Here is a 22,997-nt window from a genome sequence, read left to right on the forward strand (position 1 = left end):
ACATCTGGAAGGTGATAAAGATTACATCAATCAGTTTGGTGTTCCCTTCATTTGTTTGGATGGATTTTTGTTTTTTTGATTTGTGGAAATGTCAGCTTTTCAACAGGAGGACATCTGGAGGGTTGTAAAGTATTGAAAGACTGGTGTATTGGAATATCTGAAGGAAATACCACTTGCCTGCAAGCAAAAATTGTTAGCATAGAAAAACATAGAGGAAGGAGTAGAAACTTATGAAGCCAAAATGTTCTGAAACTTTAAATTAAAACAGGCAAGGATCCGCCATACAACCCCTCAGATTTAATAACTGTTGATAAGGAAGAGAAAAACTTTAGATAATGGACATTGTAATACTTTAAGATAGCAAGCTAGAATAAGAAGAATTGGAGAAAAATTACAAAGTACAAAGACCTGCAAATAGAAATAGAACAACTGTGGCAAAGGAAAGCCAAGATAATACTAATAGTATAGCATAGGTGCCTTGGATGCAGTTCCAAAATATCTGCAGCATCACTTACATAACATCATCATTGACAGAATCACCATCAGTCTTTTGCAAAAGGAAGCCTTACTGGGGAATATCTAACATCCTATAACAATAATATCTGCCAAATCTTGGGAACAATTTAATAGATGGATAAAAATGCCACATGCAGTCTGGATGACTGAGTGACCAAACATAACAATTTATTGATCTGTATGGACCAACCACAATTTCTCCAAACAAATGCATATATTTGATACCTGTATACTGAGTCAGTGGGTCATATAGACTTTTAATCAAATGGTGGGTTTGTACATTGATCTCAGTTCAAAACTCTCTTGTTATAGCACTCTAAATTTACCCTTTCTGTGAAATAGATTTCTTGTCTGGTCTATCTGGTGAGACTGAGCTAAATCTTGCGAGTCTGATTCTATTGTACCTCCTCGTCCTCCTATTTATAATTCAGTGAATTAGGGAGGTGTCTGAACTTCTTCCAAATAATCTCTATCTATTGTGGATTTAAATATATATTTTGTTCCCTGTCACCTTGATAATGGAGCTGGCATAACTTCATCAAGGTCATCTCTTAACTGTTTATACCAGGTGCTTGAAAAGTGCAAAATTCTGGATGGAATTTCAATGAACAGGCTGTTATTGACACAAAACAAAACTAAGTTGCTGTGAACATCTAGACATGCCCATTGTCTTTCGGTTATATGCCATGGATATGCGGATATAATATATAGAAAGAAACATACAAATGTGTCACTGGTCTATTTACAGCATGAAAATAGTATCCATTTATTATTCTGAAAAATAACAGTTTATCGGAACATTGTATAACATGGTTCATTGCATAGTCTAAGAAAGCAAATTATAAATTTCAAACTACTTTAAACATTGCACTTAGAATATACATATGGATATGAATTATGAGAGGAAAATTAATTAATGTATAATAAAATATAAAAAGATTAGACATCTTTCTTGCTTTTATCAAATCGCTCCAATAAAGCTCTTAATATATTTCCAGGTAATTTCTGGTGTCTGTCTCGGAGATTTTCAATTGCAATCTTTGTCTGTTAAATACAGAAGAAGAAGACAGCATAAAGTCAATACCATTTTTAAAAATACATTCACAGATCATCTCTCAGAAAGGTTTCCTTATTTTTTCACAAGACTTTCCTGTAACTTAATGTTATTGGTCCATGTCTTACATTATTTGACCATAAGAATTAGTATGGCCTCCTTTAAAACTTAGTCTGATATTTCCTCAGTCTTTTGTCAAGGATAAACATAGTTAATAGAATTTAAGATTCCAATTTATACCAATCATCCTCACTGTTTTCAAATCTATTCCAGTTTGTCTGGCACATTCTTAAATTGTGGTGTCCAATAAAGAAGACAGAATCTGGAAAATTAGAACTGAATGAAAGTAGTAGCTTCTATAACTTGAAATTGTATTTGCCTTTTTTTTTGCAGGCATGACAGAGTGCTTCACATGTAGTTCACCACAATGACAAGAGATTTTCCTCTCCTACAATATTAGACATATATCTCTAAGTATACTCATTTCTTCCCAGAACTGTGGATCTGAATTCAGAACGATTGAATAGGTGAGACTTTCTGGTTTAAATTGACATGATTTTTTATAGACAAAAGATAGATCAGAGCTTCTTGTTACACAATAGACGTTAACTGATAGTACATAATAAATGTATGCATATGTTACAAAGTCCCAAAAACTGCAAAAACTATCTTGTTTTTGTGAAACAGTTGGACCTAGGTTGTCTTTGTAATAATTTTTTATTCTGTTGAATTGTGTTTGATTCTCAGAAACTGCTTGAAACAGTCCCTGCAGTTTTCTTGGCAAGGTTTTTCAGAAGTAATTTGCCATTATGTCCATGATTATGTGAATGTCTAAGTTGCATTAACAGATGGATTCAGTCAAGATCAGGTGAGATACTAATACTGCTCTATAAAGCCTCAGTAAGACCACACCTAGAATACTGCATCCAGTTTTGGTCACCATACATATGATGTTGAGACTCTAGAAAGAGTGCAGAGAAGAGCAACAAAGACGATTAGGGGATTGGAGGCTAAAACATATGAAGAATGACTGCAGGAACTGGGCATAGCTATTCAAGTGAAGAGAAGGACCAGGAATGACATGATAGCAGCGTTCCAATATTTGAGGGGCTGTCTCAGAGAGGAGAGGTCAACCTATTTTCCAAAGCACTAGAAGGCCAGACAAGGAATAATGGATGGAAACTGATCAAGGAGAGATTCAACTTAGAAATAAGGAGAAATTTTATGACAGTGAGAACAATCAACCATGGAACAGCTTGCTTTCAGAAGTTGTGGGTGCTTCATCACTGGAAGCTTTCAAGTAGAGACAGCCATCTGTCAGAAATGGTATAGTGTCTCCTGCTTGAGGACAGGGTAGAACTATATGACCTACAAGGTGCCTTCCAACTCTGTTATTATATGTCTTTAAATGCATTAATTGTATTTCAATTAGGCAGAGTCCTATACAATTGTCTGTCAACTACACATTGGATAAGCATTTTTGCATGAGATCAAATCCTGTAATACCCTGTTTCTTCAAATGAAGAAACCTTCAGAGTGTTTCTAAAGGAAGGATTTAATTCCAGTGTGGACTCATTGGAATCCAACCCACTAGTTTGAGACCATATTGGGTTACTTTGACAAATGTTTTCCTGAGAGTGAGGCTTTCTACATTCACATAATTAGTACGTTCAATGTAACCAACCATAAAATAGGTAACTGTTTATCTGGCAAGACTTCTTAACAAATCCATGCTTTGCTACCCATTACGTCCAAACTGCTTAGAGATTTAGTACTTTATGATCTGCTTTAGCCTCTTTCCACATATTCATCTCAAACTGACATTTCATTTCATCATTTTGCTTCCTTTTTTTTTTGAGATACTGATAGTATATTCCCTTCTCCAATCAACTCAAACTTTGTTTATTTTTCAATGAATGTAACTATCCAAATATCTTTTTTATATTGAATAAATGTAAATACATTTAGAAGAGATATGCCAGAGGGTGAAGCAAATAGCAAAAGAAGGATTATCATATTGGGATTTGATGTCACACATCTGCCGAAATGAGAAGGAACTGGAAGAGTGATAGCCAAAGATTGACATGAAGTTTGGAGGGCAGGTCATGAGGACAGGAGAGAGATGTAGATGAGCTGGAGATATTGATGAAAATTACTTTCTTTTTCTATTAAAGGAATTTTTAACAACTACAGTGCTAATTTTTGTGCGGTATTATTCAAATTCTTAGTTTCAATTAGTCTTTTTCCTAATTTTACCATAATCCATAAAAAAATCATTGAAAAGGGGAATTTGGACCTACATTATTTGAAATATATAAAATAACTATCAGCTCTGACTGTATCTCAAAACTAAAATGTTACGCAGAAAAAACCCCAATATTTTTAAGAGGCTACTTTTGATGAAAGGTTTGCTTACTTTTTCAGCTAGCTCCCTAGCAGTTAGATTTGGGTCATATGGGATGGGTTCTCCGATGTAGGTGCGGAGTTTGACGGGAAACCCACCATATATTGGGAGAACAAGAAATCGAAAGTGTTCATACAGCCATTTCGATAGCCCTGTAGAGGAAATAAAACAATGTGGAAGATTATTAAGTCATAAGGATTTGGACATCTCTATTTTTTAAAGAACATTATGTTGCATCTTAAAACTGGAGAAATGAACTATGATGTTAACTTCTACAGTCCACTTCAAAGTTGTAGAATGTGACCCTAAGACTGGAATATTTAACTATGATACTGAAAGGGAAAAAAAACCACAGCAAAGTAATATTTAAATTAAATCCAAAGGGTCAGCTGAGTGGGGAAAACATTTCTTTGCTTTTGTGGCCAAGAGCCACTCAAACGGTAGAAGAATCTGTGACACCAAGGTGGCAAGTAAAACACTGTAGCAAATTGTGACTGCTTCTATTTCGGGTTTTGCTAATGTCATCTCCTTTTCTTTCCTTCCACCTTCCTCATCATTATAGGGTTTTTCAGAGAAGCAGGTCTTTGTATGAGGTGCCTAAGTAGGATACTTTGAGTCATTTGTACCTTGAGTGAGAACTCTGGATTTGTTGATTTTTTTGATGATTCATTTGCTGCATGATTCAATTGTTTGATTCATGTGATTCCCACCCACCGCTTTGCTGGTCACAATATTTTCAGGAGCATTCTTCAACCACCAAAAGTCCAAAGGTGTCAATACTCTTTCTATACTGTTTCTTCAAAGTAAAAAAAACTAGAAACTGACTGATCTTTTTGGAAGATATTGCCAGTATATCTTTTTAATATTTTTTAATATTTTTTATATTTTTTATATATTTTTTTTATATTTTTGTATATTTTGTATATTTTTGGAAGATATTGCCAGTATACATCAAAAACATCATCAAAAAAGGACAACAAAGACTGTTCTTTCTGTGCCAACTCAGAAAGCTCAAACTGCCCAAGGAGCTGCTGATTCAGTTCTACAGAGGAATTATTGAGTCTGTCATTTGCACCTCTATAACTGTCTGGTTTGGTTCTGCAACCTAACAAGACAGACACAGACTTCAGAGGATAATTAGAACTGCAGAAAAAATAATTGCTACCAACCTGCCTTCCATTGAGGACCTGTATACTGCACAAATCAAGAAGAGGGCTGTGAAAATATTTACAGATCCCTCATATCCAGGACATAAACTGTTTCAACTCCTACCATCAAAACGACACTATAGAGCATTGAACATCAGAACAACTAGATACAAGAACAGTTTTTTCCCCGAAGGCCATCACTATGCTAAACAAATAATTCCCTCAACAATGTCAAACTATTTACTAAATCTACACTACTATTAATCTTCTCATCGTTTCCATCACCAATCTCTTTCCACTTATGACTGTATGACTGTAACTTTTTGTTGCTATCATTAAGGGTTAAATTGCAACCTATGACCATCATTTGTGTTGTAAATGTTGTACCTTTGATGAAGGTTTTTTTTTCTTTTATGTACACTGAGAGCATATGCACCAAAACAAATTCCTTGTGTGTCCAATCACACTTGGCCAATAAAATTCTATTCTATTCTATTCTATCTAGGTAATTGATATGTAAACTTTCTCTCCTCCTTGTTAAAAATAAGAACAGCATTTATTGTTTTGTAGTCCTCTGGTGCTACTTTGTCCTCTGTGATTTCACAGAAAGGTATCCAAGATGTCATCCTCAAGCTCTTTGCATTGGTTTTGCTTAGATCCATTTGACATAAAATACAAATAGAGCACTGCCCACTTCCTGTCACCTGTTACTCTCTGAGAAGCTTCCCCATTCTTCCCTGGTATAGAACTGGTTTCAAGCAGACACGAGGCAGAAGTGTGGATTGCGGGACAGGGTTGAGGGGGAAAATGAATCTTTCTCTTCCAATCAACTTACTACTTATCTGGAGATGTGAAAATGTGAAAATGGAAATGGAAAAATGCTGTTTTGTTGCTAATATGGAAGAAAAATTAATTGCCCAGCCATTTAGTCCCTAAGAGAAGAAACAATATTTCCTTTCTCTTTAGACCATGAAGTCATTTTGCCCATATCAACAACTGATCTTAGAACCTTTACCTGATTCAGCTTTGGCCTACTTCATCTCTCAACTGATTCACAGGTACTTACACACACACACACACATACAGAGAGAGAGAGAGAGAGACAGAGAGAGAGAGAGAGAGAGAGAGAGAGATACAAAGAGAGTGGGAAAAGCAAATATAATGATGGAGGGTTAAATAATTAATTATATACGAAGGAATCCGAAAATGAAACTCACATGTGTTTCCAACTGTCCTGTATGCTTCACGGAGATTTTCTGTAAACATAGGGATGATTGGCTAGAAAGAAAAAGACAAGAAAAAAAATCCCAAGAATTAAAACTGATACGAGAAAGCATTTTGGTTTAGACTGGAACTGTTAAGGAAAACCAGTTTTAAGGAAAATTTGATTTGGTTGTTTCCTGCTCTTCTAGAATAAATGTCAATGATATATATTAATGGAATAGGCATTATTATATGTTGAAACATGTACAACGTGCTGACAAGATTTCTATCAGAGAATATTTACTGACAATGCTATATTATAAAATGTTTGTCTTAAAATAGCCCACTCCGTTGTGGTTTGTATGTTCTGATGAGCTCTGCAGATAGAAATTGCATTTATACATTTAGATATATAAGCTGCCAAATCAAAAGATAAGTGCATCTAAGTAGTCCTTGACTTACGACCGTAACAGAGCCCAAAATTACGGTTATAAGTTGTTATGGTTGTAAATCAGGTATCCATGTGACCAGAAATAAATTTCTGGTTTTTTCCACGCAGTCTATGGAGATTGTCAGTCATCCAGTTCATGCTTGTCCCGAAGGACTGAAGAAGCTTATTGGATGAGAAGTGAAATGTCTTCAAGGAAAAACAAAGAACGTCCAGTTGCCTCTTGAAAAAACAAGAGGACTATCATGGCAGTCATTCAACAAACACTGTGGTTGTTAAGCAAATGCTGCAGTCATAAAGGGATTGTTGGTTTTTGCTTGAAATTAACAAAAAATGTCAGAAAACAGCAAAAAAACCTTTGCAGTCTGGAGTCATGTGACTGTGGAATGCTGTGCTGAGTTCTAAAGGTGATTTTAGAACTCAGGCCATCACATGACCTCAGAGGAGAAGTGTGAACATTTACATTGCCAGATATGCTTTATGGGCTAGAAAGCACCCATTCCACGGCTGTCACAACTTTGAACAGTGATAAAATGATGAATCGTTAAACAAGAACTATCTGTAGCATTGAAACAGTGTTAAGCAATCAAAGCTCCATAAACAAATACAGAGCATTGGAGAGAAAAACACCAATCAAACATTTTTCATGTGTTGGGTTCACAAATTAAATTGGATTGTGTTTGAAAAGCCAGTTTTTTACACCTTCTCTAAAAGATATTAACGTTGGGCCAGACCATCCTCCAAGACGATGATATTCCAGATGGCAACAGAGAGAGCATGACTCTGAGATCCCACAGGGTGGCACTCGGTAATCACTTCTTTGCTCTCATAGGACAGGTAGAGAAAGGCAGTTTAAAAAAGAGACCTAAACTTTCTATGGCAGGGTGGCAAACTGGTGGTCCATAGGCTGGACATGCTACACCCATCCCAACTCTGCAAATGGGGAAAAGTCACAAAATGTCACATGATGGCAACGTGACATGGTGAGTTTGTCACCCGTGATCTATGGCTTTACAGGGCACAAGAAGCAGCATGGTTTGAACTCAGAAGCCAATGTGCAACACCTAGAACTGAGAAGTTAGAACGGTATAACAACGTGCTTGTTGAGCCACATTCTAAACCAGTGGTAGTCAACCTGGTCCCTACCGCCCACTAGTGGGCATTCCAGCTTTCATGGTGGGTGGTAGGGGTTTTGTCCGATACTGAAGCACTTTCCTTTTTTTAAATTTAATTGACTTTTTAAAAAAATTTCATAGCATTATTTAAAAACATTTTCATTAGGTTTTCATAAAATTCCCTGTGACAATTTAAATTTCTGAAAATATACTATTTGTATCTCCCGCGCATAAGTTTAGTTCACGTTACATAAGTGAAACTAAATGGCCCTTTAGTGCGACCACAAACAAAAGAGCCTCGTCCCAGAATAACTTGGGCATCTGCCCCCACACCACCCAGCTGTAACAAGCAGAGCTGGTAGCCGGCATCCCCCTCCCCAAAACCCAATCCATGATGCGCGAGAGGCATGTGCAGACAATGATACATGGCGCATTACTGTGGAACTGGTGGGCGGTTAGAAAATTTTACTACTAACAGAAATACAAAAGTGGGCAGTAGGTATAAAAAGGTTGACTACCCCTGTTCTAGACCATCTTTAGCTTCTAAGTCATTATCATAGGCAGCTCCATCTAGAACTCTTAGAGAACACTCCACATACTGTATTAGTAAAATGCATTTATAGATGAGCTCTTTGTACATGACCACTTACCACTTTGTTTTTTAAAGCCACTTTAGCAAATCCCGTATGGGTACTCCACTCCACATTGTAGTTTTCATTACTAAAATTTTGCTCTCTCAATCCACCAGGTGCTATTCCTACTAAGTAGCCTCTCTTCAAAATGTCAGCACAGGATGTTTGCTTGCCTTCGATGCAACCTACTATATCAAGACATAGTTTTATACCTGTAAAAATTAGAGGAAATAAATCATTGTATATGAATATAATTTATATCAACTATATTATCCAAATGCCACCATTCCAGAGATACAGAATGACAATGTCTATCCTTGTTTCAACTGGGACAACTTAGTGTGAATGTTGGAGTTGTTTTCAGTGGAATTCATTGTTAATGCTTTCTTTCCCCACTTTTACTCAGGGATTCAGGAGCAAGACACAATGAAGGATACTCCTTACATTTTCTGTTCAATGGAAACCAAACCAAACAAAGGTTAAATGTTCTGACCTAGGCTTCCCCAGTAGCACGAAGCCAAGTCCTCATCCCAATAAACTCCTTTTATTTAATTTACAGTGAATTCCTCTTCAGCAAAGTCTTTCCTCTCTCACAGTCTTTCAAGATAGTTCACAATTACTGACCTTCATCAGGTTTGTAGAGTGGCCAGGCTGATATCTTTCAGATGCCACAATACTTGGCAAGAATGCAGAAATGAACTAATTGTCTCCTGCAAACACCCCTCCCCTTTTGCTCCTCTTTTATTCTCTATGGGAGGGGCCCTTCATCATCCACCTGTGGCCTTACTCCCAAGTTGACCCTTGTTCCTTAGCTGTTCCCTTTGTCTGGTTCCACTGTTCATCTGCCTCACTGATGTCTGACTCCAAAGGCAGTTGATACGTGTCATATGGCCCTAGCCCCCTCTCTGCCTCTGATACAGAGCACTCGTCAGAGCCTTCCCCAGACTCCAGGACTGGCCCATGTTCCTACCCAACTTCCTCACTGTCCTAATCTGCTGCCAGCTCCACTTGCCACTGATGGGCCACAACATTAGAGGGATATAGAAATCTTCTTTGTAACACATTTTTCTTGACATAGAAGTTGACTTCTGGCAAATTCCTGGACAAATCCCAGCAGTTTTGTTGGCAAAATTTCAGAAGTCGTTTGTCATCACCTATTTCCTAGGGCTCAGATGAAGTGACTGGCTGAGTGATGTGATCATGCTTGCCATTTTGTGATCATGCTTGTCATTTTGTGCCAAAGATGGGACTAGAACTCAAAGTCTCTCAGTTTCTAGCTTGGTAACTTAAGCACTACACCAACTGCTCTCCTGACATATGGTTAGCTTCAGGTCAAACAGTTAGATTCTTTTTGAAGGGCAGCAGGAGATTTTCTCTGTGACTTATCCTCTCTTTCTTGATCCCATTTATGGGTCTGGTGAATTCATTCAGTTTCTATAAAGTATGCATCTTCCTTCCCAATTACAGTGGTACTTTGTTATTCAACGGTTTTGAAACTCATCAAAGTTGGTACACAACATATTTTGATGTGAAAATTTTCTACCAGTGTTCGTTGTTTGTTTGGTACTTGACACTCAAGCTAGAAATTGTTGATGTTGTTTGCCTTATGCTGATTACATTATGAATCATGGGAAAAATTTGTTTGATACTCATTGTTTTTGGTATTCCTCACATGTCCCAGAACCAATTAATGATGAGTACCAACATACCACTGTATAAGAACATATTTAGATATATTTAAAGCAGCAGTTGCAATAAAACTTTCTCTTTCTGGGACAAAATCAGAATTTCTTGAAAAAGAAGCATTCTCTTTATTATTTCTTCTTGCACCTTTGGGGATGAAGTGAACACATTATCTTGAAGTGCCTTTTTCTCAAAAAGGAAATCTTCTGATAGCTGAACTGGTCCCTGTGATCAGAGGTGGGATGACTATTGCCATTTGTTACTTCTTGTAATGAAAGAAAAAGATGACATTTCAGTTTGGTTTTTCCTGCTTGGAAGTAATTTGTTTTCCAAAAACCCTTAGTTCACCTAATTTTGTCTGGCAAGGACAATAGTTTAAAAAACAAATTGTGGTAACTAAAAGAGAACCGCCTATAATTTTAAATATAAAGTCAAAATACCTTACCTGGTACTAAATAAAAGAAACAATGAAGCACAGAGTGGATTATTCTTCCAGTCTTTTCATAGAGTGTAACTATAAAGAAGATATAGTCAAAAACTACTGCTCCATGGTAAAAAACAATCAATCCTGGTCCTTCTGGTATATTCTCCATACCGATGACCTCATAACCTGAAAAAATAGAGGATTTATAGTTTGTAGAGATAGTTTGTTGTAGATTTATAGTTTGTAGAGGATTTATGGAGATAAAACAAATTCATTTAGAACAGAGAAAATACATAATGCAAAACATGTAGGGTATTTTCTTAACCAGATATTTTGTGACCTCTACCAGCAATTTCCAAATTGCAATTGGTGCATAACCAAAATCTCTCTAAGAATATTGGGAATCATGTTCTAAACATGTCTGACAGATTTAAAAAATACTATTGTAACTGTGAATGGTTGCTGCAAGAGGCAAATGCTATAGATAGTAGCAAATTACTCTAAATCTTTTTTAAAAATCACTTTTCTATATGCTGCCTATGTCTGACAATCATGGTCAATTCAGGCAAGTGGTGGGGGGAGCCCTCATCCAGGGTTCAATTTTTCTTCTCTATTCTTTAATATAAAACAAATTGTGGAGGTCATCTGTCAGTTTTGATTTTTCTTCAATAGAAAGAAAAATATCTCAACCCTGCCCAAAATTGCCACAAGCTCCAAACTGAACTTCTGTCATTATGAAAAGTGTGGTGAAACTTTTATTACTTTTTGTAACATGCTTCTCTTGATCTGCAGCTTTATTCAATTTTGGAAGAAAGCAATAAATGAGATTGGCTGGGTACTATGACTGGTCTGTACAGCACTTTCCCAGTAACTCAGATTCAATAATCTCTTGTTTATTCACAAGCAAAGTCCTGGCTGTGAAGCTGTCTTTGATTTTGATGAAATGGACAGATTGCTCTCTGGTATGTTGTTCGGCATCTGAGAATTTAATTCGTGCACTTCTGGCTCTTATGTAAAACACGGGTATGTATAGGGGCTTATTGTCTGAGATGCCTCATCATAGGAAGAGGTGGTACATGGAATCTTGAAGGATGTTTGGGTGTAGTCCAACCTCAACCCAATCATTCTTGGCAACTATCTCCCAGCATTGGACCTACCTTTAAAAAGAACATACTGAAAATGTGATTGTAGGCCAACTATATAGCAATCTAGATGAACTAGATTCTTTATATTACTGATTCTTAACTAGTCAGAGTCAACATTTAATGTTTGCTCTTGTGGATAACTCTTGTCTAGGGCTGGAAGGAGATAGTACACCCCTCCTAGTCCTTTGATAACTATTGTTATCCTTCTGGGCTGGTTGGAGATTGAAGGCATCGTTATGAAGAGATTCCACTTCTACCTTTTTTCAAGGCAGTTCAGGTCAGTAAGGGGGAAAGAAGTCTTGGCAGCCGTTCCTCATCAAGTCTCACAGAGTTCAATTCTTCTCTACTATTTAACACAAAACTAATTGCGGAGGTCAGTTTTGAGTCTGGTACATTAATATTGTTATGAAACCCAGTTGTACTCATAAGTTGTGTAGAAGACTCTATTAATATATTAATATATATTAATAATTAATATATAAGATCAGAATCTTAATTGAACCTAGAATTATGGCCATAAGTCATAGTGTTCATTAAGAGGCTACCATGTGACCATATCTGATTTTATCATTTTTTTGTGACATTTGTTAAACAAATCCATTTTATCCAATGAGCATTTTTTGCCAGAAACTGGAAGTAAACTTCAGCAAACAAGCAAACAAACAAACAAAAAACCCATCCCAAATGCGATCATGTGACCATGGAGTTGTGTGTGTAACTATTGGAACTCTGGAACTGGTTTGTAAGTAACTTTTAGTGGGTCTGTTGTAACTTTGAATTGCTGATAAGTGTCCAGTTGTTAAAATGGAAGATTACATGTATATTGGCCCATTATCAGGTCTTAATTAGGATCTGGATGGTACAAAATTGGGTGCCATTGAACCCCAGCAAGCTGGAGTTACTGTTTTTAGGTTAAACTTTCATGGATAGAAATATTTGATATCTGAAATGTTGGCTTTAGAATTTATATTAAATTTGACACAGTGTTTGTGTTAACTACAGTATTGTCTTAATATATTGTTCCAAGTTATAACTACTTTTCCTTCTTATTGGTTTTAATTGTATTAATTAAATATTTTAAAACTTTAATACAGAAACATTTTGATTAGAAATTGGGCATGAAATGTTTTACAGTACTCTAAATTTCTAATGATGTATCTGAGATTCATTGGTTATTCATCCTTACCTTACTGTTTAATTTGGCTTTTCATTTGACTGTTATAATCACTGTGATTATCTTTGTAATCTGTTTTTCCATTGTTTAAACTTATATCTGTATTAATATTATTAATTTACTTTCTTGAAAAATGTAACAGTTTGTAAGAATATCTCTCTCACACCCCTCCCACTTGATCAAGCTGAACTTTGTTGAGATTTTGAACGAACAAGGAGAATAAGATTAAATCCCAGAAAGATAGAGTTATTGTTTTAAATTTATTTAGGTTCTCTGAATGATTTGGGGCTGACTTTTAATTTATATTAGGTAAAGATAAAGGTTCCCCTCGCACATATGTGCTGGTCGTTGCCGACTATAGGGGGCAGTGCTCATCTCCGTTTCAAAGCTGAAGAGCCAGCACTGTCCGAAGATGTCTTTGTGGTCATGTGGCCGGCATGACTCAATGCCAAAGGCACACGGAACGCTGTTACCTTCCCACCAAAGGTGTTCCTATTTTTTCTACTTGCATTTTTACATGCTTTCAAAAGGGCTAGGTTGGCAGAAGCTGGGACAAGTAACAGGAGCTCACCCTGTTACACGGCAGCACTAGGGATTCGAACCGCCGAGCTGCCGACCTTTCAATTGATAAGTTCAACGTCCTAGCCCCTGAGTCACCGTGTCCCTCTGAGCCACCATGTCCCTCAATTTATATTATATTACCATTTATGACTATATTTAATTTATATTACGTTATCATTTATGACTATATTTATGTGGCACCATTTTGATGCAAATTTCAAATAGATAATACAAGTTTCACACGGCACATCGTTTCAAGAAATATTGGACAATCTGTGGGCCACATACAAGTGAAGACTCTGACTGGAATAAATTGTCTAATCTCTTTATTATCTTGGGATTATTTAAGTAACTACTTACCATGCAATATCTTTCCGCATAAAGTCACCAAATTTCCCAACCTTTGCCTTGGTTTGTTCCATAACTCATTGTAAGTGTCTCCATTTATGTTATACATTTTCTTCCAAATATATAAATAAAATGAGCATGCATAGCAAACTAAAACAATGCCTGAAGGTACATAATATATAAGCAGAAAAAATGCTAGTAATAGCAATAGAGGCTGAAGTACAGAGTTCACAAAGTCCTCCAAGTAACCAAAACCAATCCAGTCTTTTAGCATGGGAAGAAACCATATCATAGATTCATACTCAGATGTATTCAACATAGTAGCTTTCCTTTCATTCATGTCAAATAGAAAAAAAATGAGAGAGAGAGAGAGAAGGAGAGAGAGAGAGAAAAACATGATTTATTTTGTGGGTGGGAAATGATGTTATTTATCAGCTTGTGTCACAAACACAGACAAACACATCATTATTCTTTTCAAATTAAATTCATATTTTTGAACCATTTTATTACACTTAATTCTTATAGGTTCTGTTTAACCTTCCCCTTTCATAAATCCACACACACTTTCAAATGGTTCCTAGAATATACAGTATAAGGCTTCCAGTTGATATGCACTGTTGTTTTCTTATAAACCTCATTCTGCTAAAAAAAGAAATAAAAAATAAAAAGTGGAAAAGAATGCTGGAAAATAACTATTTTGAAAATCTTCTTTGTGTACCCAATTTGAACTATATTCAGAATGTTTCTAAATGCTTGTTAAAAAATTGATAATAAATGGCTTTTCCTAATTAGACAAAACTACTTGGCACCTGAGCTATGATCAATGACAATTGTTTCTGAATTCAAGTTACCGTATATACTCGAGTATAAGCCGAGTTTTTCAGCACGTTTTTTGTGCTGAAAAACGTTCCCTCGGCTTATACTCGAGTATATACGGCTTATACTTGAGTTTTTTTTTTCTTCTTTTTTTCACATTATACCGGATGGTGCAAACTTCGCAGGCTTTTGCATTAGCACGGGGAAGCCCTGCCGGTGCAGTGAGAGGGCGCTCGGCTGAGGGAGGGAGGCTTTCCTGACCGGTAGCTGCCTCATTTCCCTCCTTTATACTGAGTCCCCAGTTTACCCCAGTTTTTTGGGGTAAAATTGGGGACCTCGGCTTATACTCGGATCGGCTTATATTCGAGTATATACGGTATGTGCCAATAATAATAATAATAATAATAATAATAATAATAATAATAATAACAACAACAACAACAACAACAACAATAATAACAACATTATTATTATTAACTATAATAACTAACATTATTCTCTTAAATTTATCCATGTACTAAAATTCTATCTAACTGCAGTCTAATCAGACTCTAAGCTGTTATAGTAAAATAAAATATATCAAAGAGTAAATAACAAATAAACAAAATTCCAGATAAATGGATTCACAAGCAAACCTTTGTCTTAGCTTGTTTAGGAAGATGTATGCAATAAGATCTCAAGCAGCAGGCTGCTTCAGGGGCCATTGCTGCCACTGAACAAAATGCCTTTGAACATCAGCCCCCAGGACCTTTCACATCTGGAGAACAATTAGCTGTTTATCCTGACATGACCTCATGCCAAGTGGAGATGCGGTCTCCCAAATCTCCCAAGTCTCCAAGGGCTGCCCTTTAAATCAATCAAGGAAGCATAGAACAGGGGTCTCCAAGTTTGGAAACTTTAAGACTTGCGGACTTCAACTTTGCTGGCTGAGGTATTCTGGGAGTTGAAGTCCGCAAGTCTTAAAGTTGCCAAGCTTGAGCACCCCTGACATAGAGGAACCTTTAGGAGGGCTAGAGAGAGATAGTGTAGAATTGCACATTGATCTATAAATTGCCAAAAATCTTACTTGTCTCTGACCAAAATGTTTTAGACATCCTTATACAAGAGCAAATATGGGCAGCTACTAAAAAAATGTGTTCTTACCTGGCTCCCAAACACAACAAACCCTCTGTAGTTAAACAAATGTTCCCTTTATTAGAAGCGCCAGCAGCCCGGCAAAAAATTTCTCTCCCTCATTATCCCAACAATAATGTTGCAGGATCCAATATGAGTTGGTTACAGGACCAAAGGGTTATTCTTTCATTTCATTTCATTTATTTATTTGTCAAGCATATATAAGATAACAGGTAAAAGTATAAACATAATTTCAATACATGAAAAGAGTAAGTAAAAAGGAATATTAGGAGAGGGACCGTAGGCACCCTGGTGCACTTATGCATGCCCCTTATAGACCACTTAGGAATGAGATGAGGTCAACAGTAGACAGTTTAAGGTTAAAGTTTTGGGGATTTGGGGAAGAATCTAAGGAGTCAGGTAATGCATTCCAGGCATTGACCACTCTCTTACTGAAGTCATATTTTTTGTAATCAAGTTTGGAGTGGTTTACCTTGAGTTTGTATCTATTTTTTGCTCATGTATTATTGTGGTTAAAGCTGAAGTAGTCATTGACAGGCAGGACATTGTGGCAGATAATTTTATGTACTATGCTTAGGTCAGACTGAAGTCAGCGTAGGATGTCTAAGTTTCTAAGCCCAAAATTTGGAGTCTGGTGGCATAAGGTAATTTATTATGGGTAGAGGAATGGAGGACTCTTCTCATAAAATATCTCTGGACTCTTTTGATTGTATTTATGTCCAATATGCAGCTCCAGACAGATGAGTTGTATTCAAGAATTGGTCTAGCAAATGATCAAGCTTGCAGGCTCATGCTGGAGCCCATCATCAGGAAAATTCTTTCTTTCCAGAATATGTGCACTGGGCTGTTCTGTGTGTTAAATTTATATAGTTCCTGGTTCTTTGTAGCTTTTAATTGTTAATTAAAAGGTACTGCTGGTACTGCAGCAGTGTTTTCACCCTGCTGTATAGTGTTCTGATGCAACTCATTTTATGAAACAATGGATGGTTACTATTGAAGCTCAAAATGTGTGGAGTGTTAATAATTTTTTAGATCTATTGCCAGTTTTAGACATGCTTATCAACAGACAGGAAGATGGTAGAAACCATGGTATATTGCAAGGCTACCAACACTCCACACGTTCTGACCCTCCATTGTCTCATAAAAATGTTGCATTAGAACATTATATAGCAGAGTGAGAACACACTGTAGTATCCAGTAAGCAAAACAACTGGACAGCAGGTACCTATGTGAACAATTCAGGCAGAATGGGTATTCACAAGCGTTCATCACAAAATGCCTGAGCAATAGATTGGGCAGAGAAAGAAAGAAAGAAGGTACAAGAAGGTATAAGACCAACTATATGGCACATGCTACCATACATCAGAAGCAGTAGAATGCAACTTCCAACATCTGCAAGTGAACATCGTCCACTACCAGAGGCTATCATACAAGGACAAATCATCCACTACAAAAATTGTTCGGAGGTGGGAGAAACCTCAAATGAAATCTACTGGATTCTATGCCTGTATTCCGTGCATGTGACTATGTGGGACAGATGGGGAAGAAACTAACCATCAGATTGTGAGCAAGTGGTTAGATAAGGAGACTTGAACTCATTGATTAGATGATCACATTGCAATGAAGAAGGACATGTTTTCAATTTTGCAGCTGCTGTAACTGTTGGCTGAGCCGGGACAAAAATAGCCAGAGGCATGATTGAACCCTGGGAAATAGGGCCCTTGTCAGTCAACAGAAATGCTGATTTATCTCCAACTTATCAGGCACTTAGGAGCCAAGGGCACAGCGACACAGAGAAACAACAAGTAACAACTTAATAGCCAGCCAACAACACCCCAATTAACAACTAAAAGCTACTTACAACGAGGAACTGTTGTGAAATACAATGCGTAGAACAGCCCAGCACACATATTCTGAAGAGAAGTTCCTATCTTCCAGAGAAGATAGGCTCTAGCCTGAGCCTGAAAGCTTGGAAGAATAAATCTTTGAGTGAGGGACTCAGATTGGATCCTGCAAAGTAGACACTATTTGGAGACAGAACAAAGTATACTTTAGAGGGATATTTGTACAATGATCACTGTATTCCCCATCAGCAGGCAGCAGAAGAGAGAGTCTGAGTGAAGACATTTTTTAGATTATATAGAGTATATTTTAAAATGATAAGGGGAATAATATACCCTACTTTTTGCTCCATAAGACTTTGCTCCATAAGGACCTGTATACTGCACGAATCAAGAAGAGGGCCGTGAAAATATTTGCAGATCACTCGCATCCTGGACATAAACTGTTTCAACTCCTACCCTCAAAAGGACGCTATAGAGCACTGCACACCAGAACAACTAGACACAAGAACAGTTTTTTCCCGAAGGCCATCACTCTGCTAAACAAATAATTCCATCAACACTGTCAGACTGTTTACTGAATCTGCATTACTATTACCGTATATACTCGAATATAAGCCGATCCGAGTATAAGCCGAGGTCCCCAATTTTACCCCAAAAAACTGGGGTAAACTGGGGACTCGAGTATAAGCCGAGGGAGGGAAATGAGGCAGCTACCGGTCAGGGAAAGCCTCCCTCCCTCAGCCGAGAAGGCTGGCGGCTCCCCCGCCCCGCCCTCTCACTGCACCGGCAGGGCTTCCCCGCGCTAATGCAAAAGCCCGCCAAGTTTGCACCATCCGGTATAATGTGAAAAAAAGAAGAAAAAAAAAAACACTCGAGTATAAGCCGTATATACTCGAGTATAAGCCGAGGGGACGTTTTTCAGCACAAAAAACATGCTGGAAAAACTCGGCTTATACTCGAGTATATACGGTAATCGTTTCATAGTTCCCATCACTAATCTCTTTCCACTTATGACTGTATGATTATAACTTGTTGCTGGCAATCCTTATAATTTATATTGATATATTGACCATCCATTGTGTTGTAAATGTTGTACCTTGATGAACATATCTTTTCTTTTATGTACACTGAGAGCATATGCACCAAGACAAATTCCTTGTGTGTCCAATCACACTTTGCCAATAAAATTCTATTCTATAAAAAAATTCTATTCTATTCTTTAGAGGAGGAAAACAAGAAAAAAAATATTCTGAACCAGAACCTGAGAGGACTACAGATAAGTGTCCTCTTATGTGCCAGCTCTGCCTATTGACTCCTGTGCTGCGGAAAAGAGACAGAAGAGGCAGGCAATGACAAAGACAGAAGAGGCGGGGTTCAGTACTGTAGAAGGACCCTGCCGTCACTGCCCGGCTGCTATTCACCAAAGAACGGCACCATGACTTTTTTGGGGGGATGTGTATCTTATGGAGCGAAAAATATGGTAATTACCCTGGGACCCTTCTTCTGGAATGCTTTGAAAAACTATTGAGATTACCTCCCTTTTATATTTCATGCTTGTGTAACCTTCTTAATATTATTGATATGTGCTATAAACAACATGATTAACTTTATGATCTCCCGTTACATCATTCCATTTCTTTTGTTTCCTGATGTACCCTAAGACTATCATTAAGTGTTGTACCTTATGATTCTTGATGAACGTATCTTTTCTTTTATGTACACTGAGAGCATATGCCCCAAGACAAATTCCTTGTATGTCCAATCTCACTTGGCCAATACAAAGTTCTATTCTGTTCTCCTTAGGAAGACAACAATCTAATCTTATCTATTTTTTTTTCTGTTCTAGTGCTGCAATTACTAGGTTCTAGGTTATCCAAATATACTGTTGTCAATTAACTACATAAACAGTTATACCTACAATATATCCATGTAAGTATATAGTTTAACATGAATTGATATATCTAACCTGTTAGGGCAAGTAGATATTCTTAGGGAAAGGCAGTCCCACAGATAGGACTGGCCTTGTGTCATGTGGATTTTTATCGATCACAGATTGAATTTTCTTTCAAACATCCATTTTATATTTTCATGAAATATACTATGATAGGTTTTTATATTGAAAATCAGAAACACTTAATGATAGTCATAGGGTACATCAGGAAACAAAATAATGTTCTGAAGTCTTTAAAGGATACAAGATATTTTATCGGCATCAGTGTTAATGTTACTTTGAAATCTTTCTTCAATCTTATATTGTTCATATATAAATCTATTAAAATTTGCATTTCATTTCTTTTTTCTGTTTTTAAAAATCTTACTATAATAATGCTAAATAAAAACTAAAAAAGAAATCTTGAAATATGAACAATCTGAGCAAATTATATATCGTTGTATAACATGGCCTTTTTTGCGGATAGTGGTGGTGAAAAGAAGTCATATGTCTTACCATCTTATGACCATCTCTGGTAAAAGGACTGCAACAACCCAGCTGAAGAAAATCCAACCACAATCCCAGTGATGTAATAATGAATGTGGCAATTCACCAGAAGCCCACCAGTTATCCAAGCATGAGCATTTGCTTTTGTAAGATGCCCTGATCTCAGCAGAATAATGGCAACAATAAAAGTATGGACAAGCAATTCCCATTTGCTCTCCACCCTTCACGCATGCAAGACACACACGCACACGCACGCACATACACGCACAAACACCGCCCCCCCATATTTCTTTTTGCTTACTATTTTTGGAAAAGCGTCTTTTGCCTTCGGTCACTTCTTTCAACTAACAGCAGCTTTTTCTTTTGAGTTCATGATGTCATTTATATCTTGTATCTGTTTTCTGTCCACCTAGAGATTATTTCCACACTAGAAGGTGGAGACAAGTTTAAGGCACCTGCCTAAGCTACTTGAAAATTAGGATAGAGTATCTTTGTTCATGGTTGTTCTAAAGCTATTACACCCACAGCGGAGCCCATTTTTCCTATTGCACTATTGTGGAAGATTGAGATGGGTCACAGAAAGTCAACATTCCTTCCTGCTTATCCCAGCTTTATTTCCAGTCTACACTGAATAAAACAATGTTTCTTTAATCCATGCTCTATTAATTATTTTACGTAAGTCTCTTTCGCCAGGGCTAGAATTAGTATAAGGTGATTTTCATTAAGGATTGTACCGCATGTCAATACAGTTTAGTTCTGTATTGTATTAGCCTACCTCTTTTTATCTCACCTTTATTTTCGGTCATCTCAGTACCCAGAAGCAACTTTTGGAGTCCTGAAAATGAATGAGAATGGCGAGAATTTCCTTATAAAAAAACAGATGTTTGTTTTGAACACATGGTTTCAGCATAAGTCTATTCATGGTACATTGCATATTAAGGATGATTAACCAGATTGTTTATCATGAAAGATTGACCTAGGATTAGTGATGGATTAGTGAAGGCTTCAAGATTGATGAGTGGTTCTGAATTTGAGCCAGCTCAATTTCTGTGAATTGTTTAATGTGCACTTAAGGTTGCATTAATGTCTGATAGATGTTAGAAATTTGGTATTATTAGAGTAGCATCAATAGAAGCATTGTTATTGTTCCCTATATAATGAAAGGTAGTGGGCAAATACAGAAACCATGGAACAATTAGCTTATTAAGTGTAAATAAATGAATGAGAGCAATTTTGGTTAGTGGTTAAGCAATGTTGGCACCGGGCTAGAAACAAGGACGCCATGAGTTAGGCATAAAGTCAGCCCCATGACCTTGGGCCAGTAATTTTCTTTCAACCCTAGGAAACAGCCAATATTAAACACTTTTTAAAAACAAAATCTTGCCAAGAAAATTTCAAGGAATTATCCAGGCAGTCACAAGGGTTAACTTGTTAAATGTAAATAAATATGCAGTACTGTACCGGTGAAACTAAAGTTATGTTGAATTGATAATGTGAATTGTTTTTTTTAACCTGATACCTGACAGGCTGTCAAAGAGAAGATGGGATTGACCTATTTTCCAAAGCACCTGAGGGCAGGACATGAAGTAAGTGGTGGAAAGATCATTAAAGAGAGATCTAACCTAGAATTAAGGAGAAATTTCTTGACAGTGAGAACAATTAATCATTCAAATAGTTTGCTTCCCAAAGTTGTGGATGCTCCATCACTGGAGTTTTCAAGAAGAGCCATTTGTCAGGAATGGTATAGGTTCTCCTGTTTGAGCAGGGGATTAGATTAGAAGACTTCCAAAGTCGCTTCCAACCATATTATTGTATGTTCTATGTATCGGCGGACAACCCAAAAGATTTTTGGCAAATGCTGGGTAGAAGTAAGCAGAATCCTACTCCATTGTGAAGTATGGAGTAGGGTTCTGAAAATTGATGTAGTTGATTTTGATGAGAAAATTTGAATAAAAAAGGAAAATTGCAGTTGGTTTTCAATGAAAGAAGATCACATTGGTCATCCAAATATTTTATCTCAATACAAGTGGTCCTTGATTTACAATCGCAATTGAGCCTAAAATTTCTGTTGCTAAGCAAGACGGTGAATTTTGCCCCATTTTTTAACCTTTCTTGCCACCATTGTTAAGTGAATCACCGTAGTTGTTAAGTTAATAACATGCTTGTTAAGTGAATCTTGCTTTCCCAGATTCTTGTCTTTGTGTGAGTGCTTTGTTTTGCTTTGTGAATGTCACAAAGAGTGACCCTGGGACACTGCAACTGTCATAAATATGAGTCAGTTGCCAAACATCTGAATTTTAATCACATGGTCATGAGGATGCTACAATAGTTGTAAGTGTGAAAAACAGCCATAAGTCACTTTTTAAAGAGCCACTGTAACTTTGAATGGTCACTAAATGAACTGTTGAAGTTGAGGACTATCTGCATTGTCTTCCAGGTGTGCTCATTTAAAATGTGTCAGAAAGACTGATGAGGCTCATTGGAGTTGCCAATCACAAACCTTTTTACTCACCAATACGAGTGAAAATGAATCATGAGGCAAGTTCTCCAAAATATCCACAGTGACTTAATGGCTGGGATGGGGGTCCAAGTGATGTTCTCATCAATACTTTCTGTTAATCAGAACTCAAGCAAGAAAAAGCAAACATTTTTTTTTATTTGCATTTATATCCCGCCCTTCTCCGAAGACTCAGGGCGGCTTACACTATGTTAGCAATAGTCTTTATCCTATTTGTATATTTATATACAAAGTCAACTTATTGCCCCCAACAATTTGGGTCCTCATTTTACCTACCTTATAAAGGATGGAAGGCTGAGTCAACCTTGGGTCTGGTGGGACTAGAACCTGCAGTAATTGCAGGCAGCTGTGTTAATAACAGACTGTCTTACCAGTCTGAGCCACAGAGGCTCC

The 22,997-nt window shown here is 37.0% G+C and overlaps 1 protein-coding gene across 9 annotated transcripts; it reads right to left on the minus strand.

The window, feature by feature from the left end:
- Positions 1-277: 277 nt before the first annotated feature.
- Positions 278-20,554, minus strand: LOC131195949 (monoacylglycerol/Diacylglycerol O-acyltransferase-like). Of its 9 annotated transcripts, none has more exons than XM_058178268.1 (8): positions 20,388-20,554; positions 17,667-17,829; positions 13,868-14,179; positions 10,649-10,813; positions 8,539-8,732; positions 6,340-6,400; positions 3,987-4,126; positions 278-1,560 (listed from the first exon to the last, which is right to left on the minus strand). In XM_058178268.1, exons 2-8 carry the CDS (start codon positions 17,713-17,715, stop codon positions 1,456-1,458), a joined length of 1,026 nt encoding a protein of 341 aa, XP_058034251.1. In that variant the 5' UTR covers positions 17,716-17,829; positions 20,388-20,554; the 3' UTR covers positions 278-1,455. The 9 variants fall into 9 exon arrangements, with proteins under 9 accessions (XP_058034251.1, XP_058034254.1, XP_058034252.1 ...); XM_058178271.1 differs by having other exon boundaries at positions 13,868-14,017; positions 20,388-20,552; XM_058178269.1 differs by lacking the exon at positions 17,667-17,829 and having other exon boundaries at positions 13,868-14,184; positions 20,388-20,553.
- Between the last annotated feature and the right edge of the window lie 2,443 nt (positions 20,555-22,997).

The sequence above is a fragment of the Ahaetulla prasina genome, chromosome 3, assembly GCF_028640845.1.
Source record: "Ahaetulla prasina isolate Xishuangbanna chromosome 3, ASM2864084v1, whole genome shotgun sequence".
Taxonomy (NCBI): domain Eukaryota; kingdom Metazoa; phylum Chordata; class Lepidosauria; order Squamata; family Colubridae; genus Ahaetulla; species Ahaetulla prasina.

Excerpts from the sequence above, each read along its gene's own strand:
- LOC131195949 (XM_058178268.1), bottom strand. The coding sequence starts at position 17,715 with ATGTGTGCTGGGCTGTTCTACGCATTGTATTTCACAACAGTTCCTCGT. Across the intron at positions 8,733-10,648 it reads TTTCTTTTATTTAGTACCAG|GTATAAAACTATGTCTTGAT; the intron begins GTAAGGTATTTT and ends TAATTTTTACAG. Across the intron at positions 1,561-3,986 it reads CTAGGGAGCTAGCTGAAAAA|ACAAAGATTGCAATTGAAAA; the intron begins GTAAGCAAACCT and ends TGTATTTAACAG.